The following is a 25,245-nucleotide window of genomic DNA, read 5'->3' as shown; positions in this document are numbered from 1 at the left end:
AAATTTGCATGTTTTTCCCCGCGTCTACGTTGGTTTTGTCGGGGCACTTCGGTTTCCACACACATCCTCAAAACATGCATTTATTAGGGACTCTAAATTGCTCGTAAGTGTAATTGTGAGTGTGACAGTTGTTGGTGTCTATGATTGGCTGGACCACATCTTCTGCCTGATGATAGCTGGGATAGGCTCCAGCACTCCCTTCTTTTCTATTTTTCGTCTTGTTTGTACTTTTTCGTTTCATTCATTTTTGTCAATTTCAATGTGACTCAACAGTGGTGGTCTGGCACCATAGTGCCGTCTACTGACCACCCACCATTCTTGGATACTTTGTAGTAAATACTCCAATGATAAGGTGACCAAAAACTACTAGAGGGCCTTTTAGCATTTGACAATGAAAAGTCAATAATTGTGTCCGATAGAATTACTTGAAACAGGGATACTGAACATAAACATTCACAAAAAAAAATCAACAATGAGAGTTATAAAATTGAAGCAGAAGTACTTACCTCTTTTGAAGGACCCATCATTTTTCCTAACTGTCTTTCTTTAGAAACAGAATAAAAATGTACAATCACATACAAGGGGCATAAAATGCACAGCCTACCATCTAGGTGTCGCTTCTATATGACATAGGCTCGATAGCTCTTTGTCATATCGAAGTGACGTCTCTGTTGTTACAATGCATTATTCTAGCCTAGGTGGCGACAGATCACATACTATGTCTTTGAAAGTTTTTTTTTCTTTATAACTGGAATGAAAGAATTATCAATGAGCTGTGCCTACCAATTTAGCCAATCCCTTGGAGTAACATAATCTGTCAATGTGTTTGTTTACTTTTTGGATGTGACACCTAATTAACAAATTAGAAGATGTTCCTGTGTGCTGCAGTGTTGGTAGTGAAAACCTTTAGGAATAGCTGTCTCATTACTGAGGTGTGTTTTACAACCTACTCACAGTGGTATAGTTTACACGTATGTTATATTTCATATACATCAATGTCTTATTAAATAAAGCCTTGGAGCAATATCTAATCAGCTGGGGTTGAACATAAAACTCATATTGCTCCCCAAACTAGTATTTTAGTGCAATGTATTGCTATTTTAAAAATAATATGCACTCAGACCAATTTGCTTCATAGTTTTAGTAACGCCATTACATTGAATTCTAGCTTTCTTAGATATGCACCTAGGAAAACTATGAGCAATACTCTTGATTGTTTTATTTTAGAACGTGAATAATCTTGTTGTGCTTACACCGAGGTCAACTAGAGTAAGTGGCCAGTTCTGTCCTTTGCACTTTAATTGGAAAAGTGAATGGCAGTACATTTAATCATTAATAGGGTGTTGCATTTGGAAACCAAAGTCGGCTTGACGAGGTCTGCCAGAAGTTGTTTACTGTACCAGGCTTTGTGTCTCCAGAAGAATAGCCCTGTGCAGCTGTAAGCATTTTGGTAATTCATGACGGTGTCATTAGAGGCTTATTTTTTTTCACCCGCTGTGTCTAAGAGAGAGACGATGCTGCTTGGCTCAGCTTTGGCAACTTGTTCTCTGGACCTACCACAGGGCTCGAAGAGAGGAAATTTGAGGGTAATGTGGAAAAATGACAGTCACTGTATTGATAATGAATTAGAATGCTAAGAAAACAACAAGTAAAATAATATAATATAATAAGGCAAAGCAGTAGTGTTATATGATTCGATTCCTGAGGGGTGGAAATATTATCCATTACCTGAGCTGCTTATCCTCATTGAGGTCGCGGGAGTCCTGGAGCCTATCTCAGCTATCTTGGGGCGGGAGGCGTGGTACACCATGAACCGGTCGCCAACCAATGGGAGGGCACATAGAGACAGACAACAGTCACACTAACAATCACACCTCGGGGAAATTTAGTCTCCAATTATTGCATGTTTTTGGATGTGTGAGGAAACAAGAGTTCCCGAAAAAAAGCCACACAGGCACGGGGAGAACATCCAAACTCCACACAGGCACGATATGGATTTGAACCCCCGTCATCATAACTGTAAACCAGACACTCTAAGCAGTTGGCCACATGTTATTGATGCTGTACAAGTATGAAAAAGGAGCTTTTACATTAGAAGTAATGCGTGGAGATACGACAACAAGGCTACAAGCACCATGAAAATAATCGTAAACGCCAACACTGTTACTATTATTTTCTGCTTAGTTCGGAATGTATTTTCTTGTGTAAACCCCCCAAAATATTTGATCCAAAGCATCCCATTTTTAATGTACCAGTATATATCCTTGGAGTCAGTAACAGTTGTATTCTTCATGTTACAATGGAATTAATGGAATATTAACTTGGGAAAACAATGTCATTTAAAAATACTTTGATTATTGATGCTTCCAAGGTAATTCACAAGTTGTGTTTCAGTGTTCAGACTGCTTCAAAAACCAACTAGTCCTTGCAAATATATGATAGAATCAGTAGATAATCATCAGCATTTTAAATATTGTGCTTTTGGAAAAAGATGATGTCCCAGCAGTTGAGTCCTACAGGAAATCAGTTTCTAAGTGTCTAACAAGTGATAAAGATTCAATACAGGTCCACTATGCCTAAAAACCTACCACACATTTCATCTCACTCTGATTTCAGTGTGGATCTAGTTTGCTAGAATGTTGTTTTTTCCCTATACAAAACCCATGCTGATAATATGGGTGAGAATAGAGTGGAGTCTTTGCTGTTATGTTATGTTTTTCCACACACGCACAGACACTAACACACTGACACAAAGCATGATAGCTCCACATATTGCGTATTTTAAAGGCTGAGTGTTCCTGAAGACTTGTCCAAAAAGATCTCAAGGCTGTCAGTGCAATATATGTCGTATGTTTATTGAAAGGCAACATGGTGAAAAGTGTTGAATCATCTTAACATTGGATTATCTTTTTCCAGGCTTCGAGTAGGTTTTTGAGGGTAGACTACTCTACAACAGAGATATTGTCGGGTATGTTTCTTCAGTGCTGGAGGCAAGGAAGTGGAGGACTCAATTGCAGGGAAGCAAGGAGGGAAGCCTGGAGTGCAAGAATCTCACAAGATTTAATTCTAAAAAAAAGGCAAACAAGGGCCATGTAGGCAGAAAATGCTACGTTAAAAGTCCAAAAAGCATCGCTCCAAGTTACATAGAAATGAGGGAAAAAGTCAAACTGAATAAGCACACAAAATGTGAACAATGTGGGACACAGGAAAACATGAAACAATAATACATATAATGACAATAATAATATATTTATACAATAATATGATGGAAACTAAAGCACATACCATGAAAGTTAGCTTTAGTATGGCTCCCTTGGAGAATCAAAACGTACTGATGGAAAAAAAATGTCTCAAAAGTCTCTACTGGTGTGGACCGTTTTTCCACGTACACCCCTTATTTAAATTGATCATAGGACATGGTAGGTGGCTTGCTTTGTGTGTGTGGTTGTCTCAACTTGATAAAACTCCAACAACTCAAAACCTTGACAATGATTATACAGTATCTGACAATCCCACTCAATAGATAAACACTTCACTTTTCTTGTGTTACATTTTATTATCACCTTCTGTGTTGGATTCAGACTTTAGCACTTTTGCCGATGCCCCAGTTTTTACAGTATGATATATATTATTACAGTGAATCTGGTTTTGTTCTCATAAATGTCTGTTTGACAAATTACTTGGCCAAAGTATTTTGGATTGGGTTGATGTTAGGGTTCTAAATACTTGAGGCTTGAAAAATATCTAACAAATTTGTTGTGCTTTACAGTTTCATAGACTACTTTTTGTCAGACAAGCATACATTGGACCCAGAACACAGAACACTTACTTAATGATGAATTTAGGAAACCCTTTAACGTCAAACACTGTCGATTATGAGATGATTCATTTTCTGATATGATTGATTTTACGGTGGTTTCGAATTAACCTGAATGTGTTGTGAGACATGTAAACAATGATATTCTTTTACATGTTAAAAATTATTTGCATTATAATAATCACCATGTTTATGTCACAAACCAGCAGAGTGGGGGCGGACCCAAATGCTAGACTCCCAGGCAAAGGCATGATGTTTAGTGGGTTTTATTATAAACTAAAGTTGTGCACGATAACACAGTCCAAGAAGCAGGATCCAAAAAACAAGAAACTATGAGTCAGCTAAAGAGAATAACCAAAAGCGTAACTGGACTATAATGGCGCTGTAGCAGAGTAACCCAGGATGCGGTAAAGCATACTCAACAGTGACAAAAACTTCAACTGAAATGCCTGTCTAATTACAGTCCGAATGTGGAACAGCTGTGACAGGTGTCAGAGGTGAAACCGCCCAGATCAGTGGTCAAGCTGTGCCCCTTTTGGCAGTGGCCAGGCCTTGCTCATGACAGAGACAGCCCCCCCCCACCCCCCACCCCCAGGTGTGGGTCCCAGACGTGACAAAAAACACAAAAGACATGACCAGGGAAGGGCGGAAGGGGTCCCGAGGGAGGGCACAAACCCCCTTTATCCGACTGAAAAATTGTCCAAAGCCTTTAATTTCAGCCACTCAAAACTAAATATTCTCAGATTCATATACAGTACATTTCATATACATTTCACATTTATCATTCACTGACATTTACGGATTTCTTTATCAACATACTGACATTATAGAATTATGAGCAATCCTGTATTGAGATGTCACTTTTAATCCATTACCCATCCATTTTCTTAGCCACTTATCCTCACAAGTGTCACAGTTTTAATCTATTAATCAAACACTAATTGATCATCAAAATAATCAATAATTGTTTTGTAAATATATTAATAAGTTAGAGCCATTATTTGACTGAAAAATTGTCCAAAGCCTTTAATTTCAGCCACTCAAAACTAAATATTCTCAGATTTTTGTAGTCCTTCATGAAAGCAAATTCATTATCATTATTATCTGCTTTTACTTTGGGAACAATGACCAACATTTTTGCGTAATTTATGTTGATGTTTTTTAATAAACCACTTACTGAGACTTAATAATTTCCTTGTCCATTTATCTATTAGGAAAATTTGTGGTACTTACAGCAGTAATGTGAATAACTTTTCTGTGACATATATTGTAGTTGCAACTGAAGCAGCCTTAGAAGTGTATACTTGTAGCCCTTCATATTAATCAGTACCCAATAAGCAGCTCTCAGTTTAAAAAAGGGTTGTCACCACAACTATTATTTGGTTTTATTTAATCATTAAACAATCCAATACAATAGTCAGTTAAGAAACAGTAATTAGGGAAATGAGAGAACTTCATGCCAAAATATATTTTGTATCTGATTATTCAATTTGTCAGTGGAATAATAGATAGCACAGAATGACCCATTTAAAAAAAAAAAAAAGCTAAAAGGAAAAGAAGAAGATTCAATAGTGACAGACTTAGTAATATATAATAGCCATGAGCACAATCTTTAATTGCAACAAATTCAGGACCTATGTAAAGTTATCGTGCTTCAGAATTTACTTGAGTTGACGTCAGAATTTACTTGGACCTATACAAGCCTGACTTTGGTGTATGCAGCATGGGGTCAGTTCCCGCTCAGTGACGATGTGAATGTCAATGTGAATGGCCGTTCCTGTTTATATGTGCCCTGCGACTGACAGGCTACCATTCAGGGTGTAGTCTGCCTTTCGACCGAAGTCTCCTGGGATAAGTTCCAGTGCCCCACGACCCTAACACAGATAAGCGGTGTTGAAAATGGATGGATGGATAGATGTATACAATTCTTAAACCAAAGTATATGTTGTGAGCTGAGAAGATGTTAACAAACTTTGAATAAGATCACACGTTGGTGGTGTTGCAGGTTTCCTGTAGAGGAAACCAAATTCTCTGTTACGACTGAATTTATTTTTTTATTTCTACCTCATCGACATTCTCAGCTGGGAAATGGGTGTTATTTTTTAAATAGACATCTACAAAGCAGGTAAAGCTGACAACTGCAGTTGTATGCAAATTAAATTACCGTAATTTTCGACCTATAAACTCTGACTTTTTTCACACGCTTTCAGCTGTGCGGTTTATGCAGTGATGCGGTTAATTTGTGCATTTTTTCTAACGGGGGAAAGGGGGTGCTCAAGTGGAAAAGGTCCTGAGGAAGTGGCTTTTACCGGTCCGGCCGTGCTAGCATATTACTGCTGTGTCTCAGTGATTTTTACCAGTATGTTTTTTTTTTTTTTTTACCGGCCCTGTTAGCGCTGCACTATTGTGCTACTGCCATGTCTCAGTGATTTTTACCAGTATGTTTTTTTCAACCGGCCCTGTTAGCGCGGCGCTAGCGTTAAACTCTCTGTCTTCCGTCTTTGTAAATATCTCGTGTTTCAATGTGGGTTTCAATGTGGACACTTGGGGTTTTTATACAGCTACGATCTATGTATGTACCAAGTGGTATTTCCTTTACCAATGTATTGGGTGAGGCTTGTAACCCGGTGCGCTCTGTAGGCCGAGATTTACGGTATGTAAGGTGTTTCGCACACCCCGTATGTACAGCGTGGCCCATAAGTTTCCATACATAGGAAAAATAAACATTTCTTGACATAAACCATTTTTATTTATATAATATGCTCTATTGTGTCTATAATATGCTAACTGTATGTCTTTTACCACAATTTGCTTGATCCAAAGCACTTATTTTTTATTTTTTTTAAATTTGACATTAAGTTTTGCCGCAGTGTCGTGTGACACTTGGCTCATTTTTCTGTTAAATGGGCTTGCCACCATATCACTGCTTGTTGAACTGGCCATCAGGATGATTTTGCTTGTTATTCAAATGCATTCTTTGGGTTGTCTGAAATATAAAGAAATATATGTGAGAATAATATATGTCTGGAATGTATTATGTCTCCTATGTATGAAGATTTATGGGACACCCTGCATTTATCGGACATGTATTGTAGGGGCAAGGTCATGCCACTACCTCGCGTGCATCTACTCCCTGGCCGCAGCCTTCTCACCTGTGCCTCATTTGTGTTAATTGTGTCATGCATTTAAGCCTCACTTGTCATGTCTTGGTTTGCTAGTTAGTTGCTTAGTTGTTGTTTTTTTTTTTTGTTAGTTTTGAATGTGTGTGCCCCGTTGCCACGTCACAGTGTTCTTGTGCCTCATAGTCATGTCTTGTTTCCCTGTTCCTTCATTTTTGCAGAAATTCAGAATTACCTTTTTGTGCACTGCATTGTCTGTGTTTTCATCCTGGATCAGGCTGTGTCAAGGTGGAATTTTAAAATTTCACACAATCTCATCCTGCACTTTCTACTTTGGCTTCAGACCAGACCTTTCCCACTCGAAAAAGAAAATCTCATCCAGTTTAACCACTTTTTCTTCGATTATTCACATACTTAGACAGTCATTGCATCTTAAAACAACAGCATTTCATTTTTCTCCAAAAAATATATCGGAAGTAAACATAAGCACCATGTCTAGCTTGTCTTTGCTCTACGTTGCCCAGACTGTGTTGCTAACTGAAGCAGTGGTGGTGGACGGTCTCATTATAAAACACATTGATGAGCTGCCTAAGCTCCGTAAAATTTGGAATTATGAGTGTATGTCTTTAAGAGCGGAGGCGGGGGATGTAAGATAAAGCAGGAAAAAGAGAGTTTGGCGGAGCAGCAGTCGTTGTTAGAGAATGTTCAGTGTGCTGCCTAAAAGAAACCAGTGGCTGCTTCTTTTCATTTTTTTACAGTATTTATGTGAATTGTGCCATTGTAGTAACAACCAGTCATCGCTCACTCATTGAATCACTTTGCAAAATGCCACAAACTCAATAGCTGTATGTTATACTTTCAATTTGCATTGCATTATTTTTTTTTGCACGCAACACAAAATATCTGCAAAGAGATTGCTTCAGCCCTGCACAATTGCGCACTCGCGCAGTTTAGAGATTGGCTGATGTCTTTTTTTTGGTCTTTTTTTTGGGCATGCCTCCCGAGATCGACCAGTTGATCCCAATCGACGCATTCAGCGCCACTGTTGTAGATTGTTTTATCAGTATTGTTTTTTGTTTATCAATCTTGCCGTAGACCACATAAAGACTTGCGGACATGTAAAAGAACAAAAAAAGAATATTGATTATAAAGCTGCTCTATGTACCATGAATGTGAATTCATGCATCCATTTGTTTTGTATAAGCAATCAATCCAAAGCAATTAATACAAATGTAATAGAATCCTAAATAAATGGATTTATTCCTATTGCGTGTGAAAGATCCAGTCACTTTTGTGCCCATCATGACATCAGTTCGGTATTATTTATTATATTTCTTATTATTCATCACACGCATATTAAAGAAACATCATTCTTGTGAGTCGATCAGTTTTTTTTTTCAAACCAAACACTTCATCTTCTACTTTTCCTTTCTCTAAAATGTCTGAATACGTATGTGTGTTTAAAATCTTTTACTTAAATTTTGACTCCTTCTTTCAGTTCCTCCCAAGATATATGACATTTCCTCTGACATCACGGTAAACGAGGGCAGCAATGTGTCGCTCATCTGTACGGCCAGCGGGAAACCTGAGCCAGCCATTTCCTGGCGACACATAACCCCATTAGGTGAGTTCACATCACCTCACAGATACTCATGCTAATGAATGGGTGGATGTACGGCAGTTTGGATGGATGCTCCTACAGAGGAAATGAGGAAGCATGGTGGGATCAATAGGTGAAAGACAGGAAAGATGGCTGGTACTTGTGTTGTGCATTGAGACATAGAAGGGTGTGTGGGGGGCCGGGGGTGGGATAGGGGTGTTGGGTTAAATAATGTAGGTTACGTGAGTGGCTGGATCCATGAGTGAAGGGGCATGGATGGCATTAGATGTCAAAATAATTGAGCACAATGCATCATACAGAATGCCAAGATCTGGAATGACATTGCTGTCCATGTGTAAGGCAATTCACAATAAAAAAGCAAGTCATTTATTATTCTATATAATGATGTAATTATCCTCATAATGGATGGTTACATTTGCCCACTCATTTCTAACAAGCATCATATAGAGAGATTCATTGAGCGTATGTGATATGACAGCAATACTTTCCCCTTCACCTTCAGTTTGTTCCTAAGAGCTGAATAAAGTGTCTGTGTAGATTCTCAGTCATCCAAGTCATGGTAGTCCGCAGTGGCTGAATCAAGACAACTGGACTGTTTTTGTTAAAGACATTTCCCCTTTTATTCAAAAGGCCTCGTCAATTCAAAATTTTAGGTGTCTATCTTACATATTTTTCCTTGGTAGGGCCTTCTCCTAGGGGTGATCAACAATAGGGAGTTTTTGTTGTTGCCCGGAGTGGTTAGTGAGAACGACTGACCTTGCATGCCAATCAGTCGGTCATTTGACTTGTGGCAAAACATCTCTTTGGGGTCACTCTTCCCGTTGATTTAGGTGATCTCTGAAGGGGGAGATGTCAGGAGGTTGTTATAGGCAGACGATAGGTGATGGCTCAAACCTCCTCCACGGTTTCGAGACAGCTTGTGTAATTTGCCAGAAATGTTTTTTTTTAAATTGAAAATCCTTTTGGATTGAAGGTGAAATATCTTCAACAAACAAGAACAGTCCAGTTGTCTGTATTCCACCTTTGCAGAGCTGAATTAAGTGTTCAGATAAAACGAAAGAACCAATATATGAAGTCTACTAGTGTGTACACTGTACACCGACCAGCCACAAGATTATGACATCTTTCCTTTTATAATGACATCAACCCTAGAGGTGGATCAAATATTATACATTACAATAGTTTTCATTGACACTGCTGGAAAAATGGTATTAATTTAACTGTGGTTGTAGTTTGCAAGAGTGTTGAACTGCACTGCAAACATAAGGTGGGGAAATCAACTTGCACTACAATATTAACCCAATATTTTGCCAACAAAAACATCGCCAAAACAATTGAGAATATGATTACCGTACTTTCCGCACTACAAGGCGCACTGCATTATGAGGTGCACCTTCAATGAATGGCCTATTCTCAAACTTTTATATATATATATATATATATATATATATATATATATATATATATATATATATATATATATCAGGCACACCGCATTATAAGGCACATAAAATAGACGCTACAGTAGAGACTGGGGTTATGTTATGCATACATTAGATGGAGCTGCGCTGAAGGCTCCATTTTGATCCATATATAAGGCGCACCGGATTATAAGGTGCATTGTCAGCTTTTAAGAAAATGAAAGGCTTGTCGGTGCGCCTTGTAGTGCGGAAAATACGGCACTCTATTTTGATACAGTGTCAACATATGATATACTTGGATATCTCTCTAACTGAAAAAGGAAGCACTCAGAGAGAACATCTTTGTACAGGCTTTGCAGACAATAAAGGAAGATTTGCAGGGCGCACTAACAATTTATTGTGATGCATACATGGTAATTTCAGTATTTCCTATCCACCATCAGTGATGATTACATTGCCAAACTGGGACTTTTTTCCCCCATCATTGTGCCTTAGAAAATGATTGTCTGACCAAAGATTTAAAAAAAAAATATATATGAACATATTGATAGAATCATTTTTGAAAGTTTCAGCATCCAGCAACAGTTGTGGGCTGGCTGTAGTCCCTGCAAAGTCACCATCAATGAGGAGTGAAGATAACCCATGAAAAGTTGCAATGCCTCTTTTCCTTCTAAAACAAGAAAATAATCCTTAAGGAAATTGGCTGAGATTGTGACAAGGGGATGGTAGCTGGAGGCATGTTGGAATTGGAATTCACCACCAAACTCAGTTTGTGTCAAATATGGACAATGTATCTGCTTTTATGAAGAGAAAGGCCAAGAGGAAAGGCAAATACCATTGTACAAATGATGTAGGGTTTACGTTTTGGAAGTGCAAGTTAAATTGGAGGATATGAAAAGTGTGCTGTAACTTTGCCAGTGGGTATTTAGATCATTAAGATAGTATGCTTTGCTATTTTCTTAATCACATTCATTCATTTAATTTGAAAATAACATTTAAAATTGTCACAAAAAGATCCACGATAGACCTCCAACTCACCTACTCTTTTCCTTTCTAATTTTCATATTAATGGATTACAGCTGGCTGTGCCTTATGTGAAAGCTGTGAGGATGACTACATTTATCTTTTGTCTGTCAAATCCTCCTCCGTGGTGCGCCTGGCTGATTGTGTTAGCAGAGTTTTCGGAAGATGATCAAAAGAGCCATCCTCAGAGTCCGAGTGGCAGTCACTCATCCCGCTTTGAAGTGTCCACACTTTGAAGTCTGCCAGGAAAGAAAATGATATGCTGGTTGAATGAAAGGGTGCATGCCTGAATGTAATCACAGGCTGTCTCCCAGCACATCAGAAACGAAGCCATTAGCCACTGGATCTTTGAGTTGACTATTGTAGCTGGGTCGATTTGCCCAACGGATGTGGGACCACCGAAAGGTTGTAATAGGCTAATGTATTTTTACTGGAATGCCATGAAATCCTTTGGTTATGCAGAGCAGGTTTCTTTGGTCAGTTCATATAAGCGACTGGAATGTTCAGGCAGTGTGTAACATATTAGTCTCAAATTTGAGCGCCCATTGGAAAAAGTGTCAGACGTGTAACATAAGTTAAACTATTGTATTTTCCAGACAACATGCTGATAGTTTTTTTCGGGCGCCGTGTTGTTTTTTTTTTTTTTTTTTGCTAGCAGCTATGAGTTTACAACAAACTCTACAACAAAAATTTGTTTCAATTAAATGGTTCTAACGTGGCCATTCCCGACAATGCCCTCAGGTTTAGGCATGTGGAGAGGCTTCAAATGTGTAGAAGAAGAAAGAATTTTTACTTTCAGAATGTGTAGAAGAAGAATCTCCCTCAATTACCCATAGAAGAAGAAAAAATAACCTCAAATGGCCGTCGAAGATGGCACCCTTAAAGGAAAATCCTGCATGACACTCACAAGTGCAAAATATATATTTTTTTTTAATTTAATTGATGTAAAAATCTTTCCCAAAAAATTTCAAACACGCATGGAGCTTGAAAGAATCTACTATCACTACTGGATTAAAAGGCTGGACTGCTTTGTGAAAACAACACAACTTCAGACCTAACTTAAGAGGAAAATGACATTGAGAACGACTGAGAGACTGAAACGATATGTGAAATATTCTGAGGCTGTTCAACCCAGATACTGTAGTGGTTTCAGTGAACAGGGGGACAATGGATAAAAACAAGGACTTTTCTGTTATGTTTGAGCTGTTTTATAGCTGTGTTACAGTAACTGTTTGGAAAAAAAGGTATATAAATAAACATTTGCAAAGTCTTTCTGTGTGAATATGTCATTTTTACAACCTATCAGTCCACACGATAAAGAGTATATCTGTGCTGGATGGGCCGGCACAGCTGCGTATGGAAATGAACAAAAAAAATAAATAAATAACACTACACAGAGTGGCTGCGACCTTTTAACTGGTGCACACTGTCATTCGGAAAATACAGTACTTGTCGTTGTCTGCAAGTATCAATATGAAGGATAAATACTGTACATCCAATCATATTGATTATTGTAACATGATTCACATTATAATAGTGAAGGTCATAGTCTATTGGAAAAAGTGTCAGATGTGTAACACGAGTTACACGACTTGTCATTGTCTGCATGTGTCAATTTGATGGATACATACTTATATCCTCTAATATTGATTGTTGTAGCACGAGTTATAATAGTGAAGGTCTTTGTTCTCAACACGGGAATGAAGGTACTCTGGATGTTTGTTCTACTTTTAAAAGTGAAAGAGGGTGAACGGCATTTTTACAGTCACAAACATGTCGGCATTTGGCTGGCATTATTTTCTGGCTTCAACACTGAACCATTACCAGTGAAAGTGCATTTGTTTCACACTTTAGTTCTGCTGCACCATTCAGTGAAGTTTGACAGAATGATAAATTGCCCTGACTGACTGTCAAATTTGTATTCCCTCTGTGATTATTTTGATTTTGCATTTTTCTGCTCCTCTGCATGACTGCCAGCTGACATACTAATAAATTTTGAGCATTCAGTGAATTGGGAAAATAAACTGAGAGATTAACATTCTCATAAAATTAATGCATTTTTTTATGCTACAGAGATGCATGCACATTGCAATCCAAAATGGTGCACACGCAATGTTTTTTTCTTTTTCTTTGAAAGCACAAAGCCCGTTTGTTAAATGCTGAACAGATTAAAAATGGTGCCAGAATATGTCTGGAAGAATCACAGCCTTTTGTGTAACAGCTTAATTAACAATTCCGGACAATCCAATTGTCAAATGTTTGTGGGGATTCGAATTTCGGCTTAGGCCTACGTGGCAATCACAGAGTTCTCTAGCTTCATCCGACAATCCAAACCATGCAGTCTAGGTCAGCTAGAGACTGTAAGTTACATTTAATTGTCAGTGTGAGTCTGAATGTTTGTCAAAATGTCCCCTGCGCGTTACTTGTGACCAGACAAAAGTGTACCCCACCTCTTGCCCAAACTCAACTGGGGGAGGGTCCAACTCACCTGGCAGGATAAGCATTAAACCATGATTTTGAAATTAATATTTCTTCTTGAGCTTCATGTATTTTGTTGTCTTGCCAGGTAGGAGTTGAAAACAAGTTCATCGCTAATGTTGTGTTTTCCAAACATGGTTGGGGTTTGAGTTTAAAATGTGTTCCGTACCAACTTGTAGGGTTAACTTAAAGCTGAATATCAATGAGAAATGTCATTAGCAGAAGTATATTGGTAAGATTCCCAGAAGCCACTCTCACATGATGAATGTAGCTCTTGACATACCGACTTACAACATGATGAAAGCCTAAAAGACCTGGAAGGACTTGATGGTATTGCCTCCACTTCAGAGTACTTTGGCTTTGTGTGTGGTAACCTCTAATAGACACATTTTGTTCTGGCTGATTTGCTGATCAAAATTGCTTTGAGATTTAAAATTCTAAAGTATTTTATGCTTAGTTCTGATGGTAGTTTCAATTGATCAACATGAACAGAATGTCAAAATGCTAAACAAATGGAGAATAATATAGTGTTGGAGAAGTGGGTCTTTCAAAAAGGCTAAACAAGATACAGCATAACCAAACAGTTAGTTATCATTCCATTCCACACTTCCTCATGCATACCACCCAAAATCTTACTGTACCTGCTTGTTTCTTCTGAAGAGGAAGCATGCCTTCCACTAGGCCACAAGTTGGTTGATGGTACACATGTACTGAAAATCACGAAAGAGTCAATCTTGACAAGGCATTTCATATCTTGACAGTTCAGTGACTGATGCCATTGCCTGTGTTGGCATACTGTATATTGCTCAGTGCTATATGGGCTGACAGTAGTTGATGGGGAAATCGTGAGACATCTTTGACATTACTTGGGAGATTATTTCGCACATCACTCTGTAACAGATGCTTTGTCTGGCAAAAGTCATTTTATACTTGAATTCTAATTCTGAACAACTAATTAAAGTCAAAGTTGAGAAAATTTAAGATTGTGTGTTTAAACCACAGATTCTACAACAAGAACAACGGTCACTGAAAAATTTCAGTAATTCTGGTGTACTGGATTGGACGGTAATTTTTTCTTTGATATTTATAAATATTCAATACTTCAAACAAGACAACGCGCAATGAATGCACAGATTTCTTTTGTGAGCTTCAGCTTGATGAAAACTAATCCACTGCTCAAAGTTCCCAACTTTTTGGAAAGCCTGAGGAAATGCTGTATTACCTTTGCTTTCGTTCCATTTTTTTGCAATGGTTTACTTTTCATATTCCAGCTTCCACCCTCATAGATGTTTAAATTATCCTGATGTCCCCACGTCCACTTTTGTTTTTGACTTCCGTATTGGACTATGTTGCTTCAATCCACCCTGATTACCACAGCGATGTTTGACCAAAGTTCACCTATCAAAACAACACAAGAGAGTCACATGTCTGCAAATGGTCTTTTATTTGGCTTCACGGGACCATCAAAGTGAGTTATGACAGCCGCACGTAACTCATTTTCAGGTTACCAACTACAAAAAAACAGCTGTAGCATACACCATACCTTTCTCACTGCCCAAATGTAGATATTTCAGCCAACTTCGAATTTGAGAATTAACCTTGGGTTAAATTGCAAATGTTTTAAGGTGGGCAAATGGCAGCATTGCCCATATTTTATAGTCACATGTAACTGTAAAACATCCACCTTCTGTCTGTCTTTCTCTGTCACAAAGACACACAAACTGTCAATTTCTGGTCAGAAAACAGCTTCTTCATTCTGTCATTTAAAGTGATAGAGCAAATAATGTTTTTGTAAGGCCGTATGTATGTGGAGTTTATTTCACTTAAAGATTTGGTGAAAAAGTGGCAAGTGTGTGTAGACTCCCACTGGACATGAGTTTCAATATGATCTGTTACTTTTGAACACATCCAGATTGGTGAGAAAACTTTACAGAATTATATTTGAAACAAATGACAACATAATTGAATAATTCAGCCATGCAAACTAAAACGACAATTAAAAATCAGCCATACTTTAGAATTTATGAACTTGTCCATCAATCTTATCCTGACTTAAATTCCATCACAGGTTGGTTTATGGAACCCATTATCAGACAAATATTAATAGCTGACTGAAATACATTTCTTGCGTAATGGTAAATACAAAAAGTGCATAACTGTAAATGCATAAACATTTTCATTAAAAATTATCAGAGTTGAACAATGTACGTGTTTCCCTTTCAATTTTAACCCTGCCACAGCAATAATCATCCTCACTATCCATCCATTTTCTATACCCCTTATCCTCACCAGAGTCAAGGGCATCTGGCTATCTTCAGGTGAGAAGCGAGATACAGCTTGAACTGCTTGCCATTTGCAGGGCATAAATAAATAAACAACCTTTCATAATCACATATATACGCGTCGGCAATTTAGAGTCCTCAATCAACCTAGCATGCATGCTTATGGGATGTGGGAGGAAACTTGTGCCAGTACCCGGCGAAAGCACAGACAGAAGTTGCAAACTCCACACAGGCGAGGCTGGAATTTGAACCCTGATTCTCAGAATTGTAAGGGAGATGTGCTAAACTGTCATCCACCATTCTGCCGTTGTGACTAATCATTAAACCCATTACACTTCTCCCTTTATACATTGTGATGTTACATATTTACATCTAAGGAACAACACTACATTATATATTTTGTTATCTCCTATTGCGTGATTGCAAAATGGTTGGCTCATCCTGGCACTTCAAGTTACATTTCCTTCTGGTGTTTTGCAACAACTTGAGGATCCCTTGTGTGCCATTAATGGTAAAGACAGCTTGAGTTACATAAAAGGAAAATTTGTAAAAGAACCAATAAAAATTGCACTGATGAGACTAAGATGCATTTGTATGATCGTCATTTTCATGGAAAAGCCATATTCAGAAATAGGAAAAAAATCCTATACCCAGTGTATGCTGCTGTGAAAAAGTATTGCCTCAAATCCGAAATCCTTCAACTTTCATGTTTAAGATCGCCAAACAATTGTAAATATCACACAAACATCCCAAGTGAACTTTAAATTCTGTTTTAAAATGTTTTCATTTATTAAGAAAAACAAAATGATCCTTTTCATTTACCTGGCTGTATAATAAGTAATTATCTGCTTATTAAATTATAAATTAACTGTGGCTAATCAAAATTTTTGATTACTTTTTACTAATCACAACAAACCCTGATTATCTTCTGAACTTTTCAATTAAGAAATCCCTTAAACAGAATTGATCACAAAACAAATTAGGTCGGAAAAAATATGTAACACAATGAAGTGATCTAAAGTAGTTTGAGAAAAGTAGCGAAATAATGTAATTGATATTCATCTTTGGTCAGCGTGGGATCAATTGCTGCTTAGTGATGGTGTTGATATGTGCCCTGCAACTGACTGGCGACCAGTTCTGGGTTTAGTCTGCCTCTTGCCCAATGTTGGCTGGGTTAGGCTCCAGCACTGGCGCAACCCTTTTGAGGATAAGGACATATATTATAATTGATCATAGCTTTGATTCTTGTCTAGTGGCTTTTGTGACAGTTTGTTGCCTAGGCAGTATATCCATCCATCTTCCATACCACTTCTTGTCACTAGGGTCACGGGTGTGCTGGAGCCTATCCCAGCTGGCTCTGGGTGAGCGGCGGGTTACACCCATAACTGGTTGCCACACGATTGCAAGGAAGACACGGTATCAACAAACAACCATTCACAGTCACATTCACACATATGGGCAATTTAGGGTCTTCAATTAACCAACCACGCATGTTTTGGGGTTATTGGAGGAAACCGGAGTACCCGGAGACCACGCACACAGTCATCAGGAGAACTTCCAAATTCCATACAGGCAGTTCTGGATTTTAACCCAGGTCCTCAGAAATGTGAGGCAGATGTGCTAACCAGAAGATGGCTGGAATAGTTTCCACCACTCCCGCAACACTTGTGAGTATAAGCAGCTCAGATAATGGATCGATGGATGTAAAATAATGTTATTATATTTTTTTTAAAAATCTGTGTCCAGAAAAAAGTACAGTATAATTGCGCTGTGCTGTACATTTTATGTAACCTTTATGCACTTTCCATTATATTTTGCTTGTATGTTTTGCTCGACATTCTACAGTATTTATTAAATCATAACACTGTCCATTTGGGACTGTGAATGTAATTATTATGGGATAGTGGAATAAGTTTGGCTAGGATAATTCAGGGTGTCACAGTGGCCGAATTGTTAGAATCTGCCTCAAAGTTTGCTTATACTGTATTCACCCTGCGTTTGGTTGGTGACCGGTTAAGGGTGAACCCCACCTCCTGCCCGTTAACAGCTGTGATCGACTCTAGTACTCCCCGCGACCCTTGTGAGGATAAGCGGCAAAAAAAATGGATGGATGAATGAAAGGGAAAATTCATTTGGCAGCCATGACACAGAAATGAGGATAAAGACATATCTCTTTAATGTCCTCATATCATAATTTTCAATCAAAATTCCTGAGTGGGCAGATGCGTCCATTGTACCTCCCTGCAATGTACTGATCTTGATTTACTTGTGCTTGGTAGTGGTGCTCTTTATAGCGTTGCGTGCGTACGGTACATTATTGGCTTCCTCAGTAGTGAGTGATCAAGGCCAGCAATGACATTTCCGCTGGCCTGTGCACTATCAACTCATCATTTACAATCTAAATTCAATTTGTTCCATGAAATTTAATTAATTTATTCCTACCTGTCTATTTTCTTCATTTTTTTTCCATTTTTATGGCTGCAAACTTTCTGTCTATATACAGGTGTGTGGATGTGATATCTTTGGTCCAATCAAATATCAGCCACTATGTGGAGCCATTAGTGATGTACTGAAATGAAAATTTTTTACAGAAACCTAAAACCAAAGATGAGGAAACCAAGGGCGAAAACCAAAACACTGGGATAAATTATCATTCCATATTTATTAATAGCTGGTTTTCATTAAAAAGAATTCAGCACAAAGTACATACCATGAATTAAATTGTAAAAATAAATCAAACTGGCCAACTATTTATGATACATTTATGTCAATTATTAATAAAACTAAATTTATTGCTATGATCACAGAGTTGCCAATCTCTACAAATTTACTTCTACAACTATTTTTTCAGTTATTGTAGTATACGGAATGGGTAAAAAAAAAAAAAAGCTATAATGCAGAGATGTTGAGGGACAATAGGGAGGCTCGATTTGGGCTTGAAGCTACCAGGAAGAATTCATTACAACATGCAAATCAAATTTGGAAAATTATAGCGAAAAAATACATTTAAATTTGTAATTAATATGTTTGTTACAAGTAATTTACTGTATATACGGTATGTGTTATTTAACAATTGTGCAAATTTTACATCCATGGTTGATTTATGGCCCTATGGCACCATGTCATTCTCAAACCGTGAGTGTAGAATATGCATAATCATGTGACGTCCGAGTCAATTCAACTTCAGCAATGTGTTATAGGGCATTCCTTATTAATAATAATTAATAGCTCACCCTGAGGTGTACACACTCACATGTGACAGCCATCAGTGTTTAACATTTGACATGTTCTTTCGGTAATTTTATTTAGGTGAAAAAATGTGTGGTTCCTAAATCAAAAATGCACTTTTGAGTTTTTTTATGTTTATTTGCGACTGAAATTTTGGTGCATCAATATGTACCTTGTCAGTATAATCTGACCATGGCCTTCTGGATTACATATGATGACTGGTTTGACTTAATCTGCTATCTATTAACAATAGGACCGTTTGCTTTTTTTTGTTTTCAGATTTTAAATTTGCCTAAAATCAGAGTAGGATTTGACTCATTGGTCAAAGCAAGCCAAGTTCAACTAGTTAAGCACATCTATATCAACTTGCATTTAGTACTATGTTAAATAAACAACTTATTTGTTGAATATGATGTATTTATGACTGCCATTTCTGTTTTTGTCATGTTAGAATAGTACAGGACATGTTTGAGGACAGCAGAACAGCGGTGAGATGTGCCGTAGCTGTGTCAGAAGAATTTAAGGTGGAGGTGGGACTGCATCAGGGATCCACCTTGAGCCCCTTCCTGTTTGCAGTAGTAATGGATAGGCTGATAGATGAGGTTAGGCTGGATTCCCCTTGGACCATGATGTTCACAGATGATATTGTGATCTGCAGTGAAAGCAGGAAGCAGGTGGAGGAACAATGAGAAAGATGGAGGCAGGCACTGGAAAGAAGCGGAATGAAGATTAGCCAAATTAAAACAGAGTGTATGTGTATGAATGAGACGGGCGGCGGGGGAAGAGTGAAGCTCCAGGGAGAAGAGTTAGCAAGGGTGGATGACTTCAAATACTTGGGGTCAACAATACAGAGCAATGGAGAGTGTGGTAAGGAAGTGAAGAAATGGTTCCAAGCAGGGTGGAACAGTTGGCGGAAGGTCTTTGATGTTTTATGTGACAGAACAGTCTCCGCGAGAATTGAAGGGCAAAGTCTATAAAACAGTGGTGAGGCCACCCATGATGTACGGATTAGAGACGGTGGCACTGAAGAAACAACAGGAAGCAGAACTTGAAGTCACAGAAATGAAGATTCTCGCTCGGAATGAGTAGGTTGGATAGGATTAGAAGTGAGCTCAAAGTTGGATGTTTTGGAGACAAGGTTAGAGAGAGCAGACTTAGATGGTATAGAGATGTTCAGAGGCGAGAAAGTGAGTATATTGGTTGAAGGGTGCTGAGGATGGAACTGCCAGGCAAAAGAGCGGGAAGAAGACCAAAGAAAAGATTGATGGATGTGGTGAGGGATGACATGAAGACTGTGGATGTTAGTGAGGAATATGCACGAGATAGGCTTGGATGGAAAAAAATGACACGCTGTAACGACCCCTAATCGGGACGAGCCGAAAGGGAAAGAAGAAGAAGAAGAATTTCTGTTTTTGTCATGTAATGAGACATACAGTATAGTCTGAATTGTTTTTGGTGATGAATGTGGCACACCTGTGTGGTTTTATTTTGCATTTTTAAACGGTATTTATGGTTTCTATCATTTCTACATGATGGTGGCTGCATTAAGAGGTGAAATAAGTCATGTATGTCCCTACAAAAGACCCAAGTACTAAATGCACAGCCTCTCAGTGGGCTTCCTGCCACAGATTAAATGAGTGTTTGTTGTATTGCATACATCTACTTAACCAAAATCTGAATTGAACAGTACTCTTCATTTACAAATATGTGGGGACAGAACAATAACGCACATCCACGCACGGGTAACAACACACTCACACACAGTCACAAACAGAAACCAAAGCGGCTGTCTGCAACCTTCGGTGGAAGCACTCTACTTTATTAGATGCCAATCAAAGTGCTTAATTTTTACATTCCCTTTAAGAGAGACGCAATATTGGTCTCACTTGCATGAAGAGAGTCATCTGTGCATCACTTGGTCAGTGCGGCAAAAGACAACATCATGCATAACAGAATGAGCTGGTAGTCATTACAGGAGAATTAAAAATGTTTGTAGACTTTATCATCGTAGTTAGAGCAAAAGTACACATAAAAATTTTGGATGGTTATATAACATTGTCCATTTTGCAAGCCACTTATCCTCACAAGGTTCTCGGGACTTCTGTATCCAATCCCAGCTAAAATCAGGCAAAAGGAGGACAAAGCCCCGAACTGTTGCCAGTCAGTTGCAAAGCACATATTGACACCATTACTGAGCGGGAATTAATCTCACCGTTCTGCACCAAAGTCAAGAGTGTTTACACTACACGATCAGTGACCTCTGGTTATATAACAAATAAATCAAGGCATGCAAGTGTTATATTAAGTTCTGTTCAATCATTTATATTTACTGCTTCATTGTTCTTACATATACAACATTATCCCCAGACCTATTTAAAGGGGCCATGTTTTACCAAACCGACTTTTTCGAGTGTTTGGAATGTGAAATTGACTCATTTTGTCACGACCCATCGGAACGGAGGTAGGACCCAAATGCAGGGGGACACAGGAGACGCATAGGTAATTTTTGATAAACGTTTATTATTCAGTGGTCGGGGATCGGGCAGGCCGTCAGGTGTAGCAGCGGTAGTTGGGACGTCGGGCGAAGAGAGCAGGTGAGCGGGCAGGCAGGAGTCGGTACACGGGAGAACGATCAAAGCAGGCAGAAGTGTCAAAGGAGTCAGGCTTACGGGGTCAGTCGGAGAACAGGCGAAGGTCGGTACACACGGGTAGACGATCAGGGATACGAGAGTGCTGGATCGCGACATGAACCTCAACGATCTGGCCAAGAACCAGTCGTCATCGGGGTCCTATATATACACAGGGGATAATCAGCCCACAAGAGGATTATAAGTGTGTGCCTCCCAATTAGCGCGAGAATGCAGACACCTGCACAGCCCGGGCTGGAGCGGCAGGATCATGACACATTTTGCTTTGGTAAATGAATTTTAGGTATTTTTTTCTGTTGAGAGGTATGAAATCAGGTCATTCAAATTTTTCAAGCTTATCCACGTCACTAGCGAATATCTCCACCTACCTCTCCGCTCCAAAGCCTGTGCTGTAAACATAACATATTGTCTTCTACATGGAGGCAACTAATTACAGGAAAGGGGGTGGCCTGTGCCAAATATGGACAAAGAGGGTACAATTCTGGGATAACTGAAGTAGCTGTCAGAGGGGGCTTTTCTGGACACTTGTATGACTAGACTAAAGTGGTTTTATTTAAATGAAATTGACATCAATGTTAGAGAGTCACTCAATGGAGGTCTAAATAGCCAAAATATGAACCCTATATTTCACCAGGGGTTATCACCAGCTCATTACGTATTTAATAAGGGTACCCACTCATGTTGTTGGTTCTCACTCCAGCCAAGAGCGGTGACAATGCTCAGATTGCTGCGAATACACAACATCGTCTTCTGTACATTTCCATCTGAGGCTGTGGGTGTGCTACATTTAAAGGGAATGAGCTGCTTAAATGGACATGGTTGAAATCGACTGTGTTCACGCCCAACCCGACATGGACCTCCCTCTCTCGTGGTTTGCTTTCATCTACAAAATTACCAAAACCCAGTCCAACTCTCAAATGTATGCCACCCGACGTGCCAGATTTACGCCGGTCAGGAAAATAGAGCCCCTGGTCATATATCTATTGCCCTCACCTGTATGTTATTTTATGGAATCACACGCTCACACATGCATACACACACGCACACCCACACCTATACTCTATACACACTAGAACACGTACCAACGCCCCTCACAAAAAAAAAAAAAAAAAATAGCAAAAGGCCAACCTTACCACAACATGCCATTAACTATAAAATACTGGTCAAAATCCAATGGTGCAATATTTCCTGTTATTTAAAAGACATTATTTTGACCATGAGGTGCACAACTGGTGGGACATTGCACTCGTTCTACACACACAGCGATGCACAGCAGCACACGTTATACCAGAAAAACATTACGACTGTGTTCAAGATTGTTTGATAACAGAATATAACAATTGTGCAGTCAACATGTAATGCACATGCAGCTTTCCCTGCTTTTATAATGATAAGTACAGGTCTTATTTGTGTGGAAGGGGTCACAGCAACATTTAATGGATTTCAAATACACTGACGCAACAATTGGATTGGGTACTTATTTGTGTTGTATGTATTTTCATAAACAGAATCACACGAGCATGCAGTGGAGTTGTTTAAAATAATTAATCCTCTGTTCCATGATGCATTCCACATTGTAAAGTAGAAGTAGGTTGCAAGGGGACCTGGTGTTGAAAGAGAATAAGATATGTACCAAAGCCTAATTTGTACATCTTTGTGTCATTCCCCTCCTATAGCGTTCAACTAATGAATCTTTGAGGTTAATTAGTATAGACACTGCATATTTATTTATGCCTGCATGTCAGGTCATTAAAATTAATGATGTGATCTAAAATAATTTAGACATTTGCATGCTAATTTCCAACTTTCACACTACCTGTGGGTACCACTGATCACTTCAGATGTTACCCTTTTAGAGATTATGCATAATAATTATACAAGGTACCAATACAGAAGAACTGAATATTCGGGTTTGAAAGTAAGGGAAACAGAAAAGGGAAGAGAACATGAACATTTTTAGAAAACAGTGTCACATTGCGTTTCACACTTGATTCAAACTGGAATCCTTCACTGAAACATTCCAGGAAGGCTAAGGGAACATTGCTTGTTATTTTATGATAAATATAGGGGGGAAATACCATGGCGCACAGCCTGCACCTCTCAACTGCCAGAAATAATGTTGCAAAACAGTTAAGAAAAACAACTGCTGTTTAAATGAGTCTTGCTAGGTTTTCCAATTATTTTATTTCAACTACATCATTTTGTGACTATTTCTACTCAACTCAACTCTCCGAATTGTGTGTAGTTATTATTTGTTGTAGTTCAATATAACTATGCAGCTCCTGTGGCAAATAGCGTGATTGTTCATGCTTCAAAGCTGGTCAAAAATTCCCCATGTGATATCGCCTCACCTGCATTTGATGGAGTTGGTTGGTTAATGTGATCAGATGCATCAAGCGTACTCAGCCTCATGGGTCAATTCCTTTGATTTTATTCTTCTGATAAAAGACATACGTGTATATAATGGATTTTAGCACCTTAATGCATTTGAGCCAGTTTATAGGTTAATTGTGTTGCTTATCGACTGAGAGAGAGAGAGAGAGAGATCTATGGGATCTGCATCGAATGTATTTTTGTATCATTAATTTATCTGTGCAAGACAATGGAAAATGAATCATAACAAATCACACAGAAGTGATATCGACTATTTGAAAACATGTTTTATTGAAGAATGCATGTACATGTATTAAAATTGGATAATGGGCAACAAAAACTAAAGATGCTTTTCTTGTTGTACTGTAATCTGCACAGCACTCTAGCACCCTTTTGTCTTGGGCTTCTTATTTTTTAAGTGTCACCGTGGATGCCATCAGCATTCAAGACTGCTTTTAGTCTTAATCAGTGACCTGTTTGATCCCTCCACATGTCTCACATCTTCAATTCTGCAGTTCACAATTAGACTAATGGGCAGACATTCTTGTGTAAAATAGATGTTTACCCGCTTCCCTGTCGTGTGCTTAGTGCCCCATAGTGACATACGAAAATGCACGCTGCTTCTGTTCTAGTGCAGAGCTCATCCACTTGCCCTGCTTTGTTATAAGGAACCAAACCAATGTTCTTTTGTAATCTCCCTTGTGCCCTCTTTTATATTAGTAGGGCAATTTTTTTTAGCTTCATGCAGCACTGATTTATGAATGAGCCATTTAATAATGTTCTTTCTCTTGCTTTTATTGTGTCTCCACTCATGTCTTCGCTGAGACTTTGAACGCCAATGTTGCCATGACAACCGTGTGAGAAAATGGAAAACTAATTATTGATAGTGCCCCCAGTTTCAAGTTGCACGACACGTATTTAGCAGATAAAAATTCACCAGGGCTCAATGAAAAAGTACCTCATTACATGAATTCAGATATTTTAAGAAAAGAAGCATCCATCACAAAGCAATATTTTTTACACGATAATATGGTCTGTGTTTTAAGTCATATGATAATGGCTCTAACAAGGAATTGAGCAAGTAAATATTAATGAGGATTTAAACCTACCTCTACATACCTACACTTTACAGTGCACAGAACACTGCACAAAAGAGCCCAGTTGTTTGTCATGATTGCAAGGTCACCCCAAACCAGACTTCAGAAAAAAACGGAGCAATCAAAATGAATTAATTA

At 38.5% G+C, this 25,245-nt stretch overlaps 1 protein-coding gene across 6 annotated transcripts in view; it reads left to right on the top strand.

Annotated features, from left to right (window-relative positions):
- Nucleotides 1-25,245, top strand: part of negr1 (neuronal growth regulator 1) — a 212,992-nt gene that overhangs the window by 90,986 nt on the left and 96,761 nt on the right. For all 6 annotated transcript variants that reach the window (XM_061825427.1, XM_061825426.1, XM_061825425.1 and 3 more), the window contains exon 3: nucleotides 8,435-8,560. In XM_061825427.1, coding sequence (XP_061681411.1) covers nucleotides 8,435-8,560 — 126 coding nt within the window. The remainder of the gene's footprint in view (nucleotides 1-8,434; nucleotides 8,561-25,245) is intronic.

The sequence above is a fragment of the Syngnathoides biaculeatus genome, chromosome 7 (genome assembly GCF_019802595.1).
Source record: "Syngnathoides biaculeatus isolate LvHL_M chromosome 7, ASM1980259v1, whole genome shotgun sequence".
Classification (NCBI taxonomy): domain Eukaryota; kingdom Metazoa; phylum Chordata; class Actinopteri; order Syngnathiformes; family Syngnathidae; genus Syngnathoides; species Syngnathoides biaculeatus.
The sequence above is the reverse complement of the archived record's forward strand: the minus strand, read 5'-3'. Positions and strand labels throughout refer to the sequence as shown.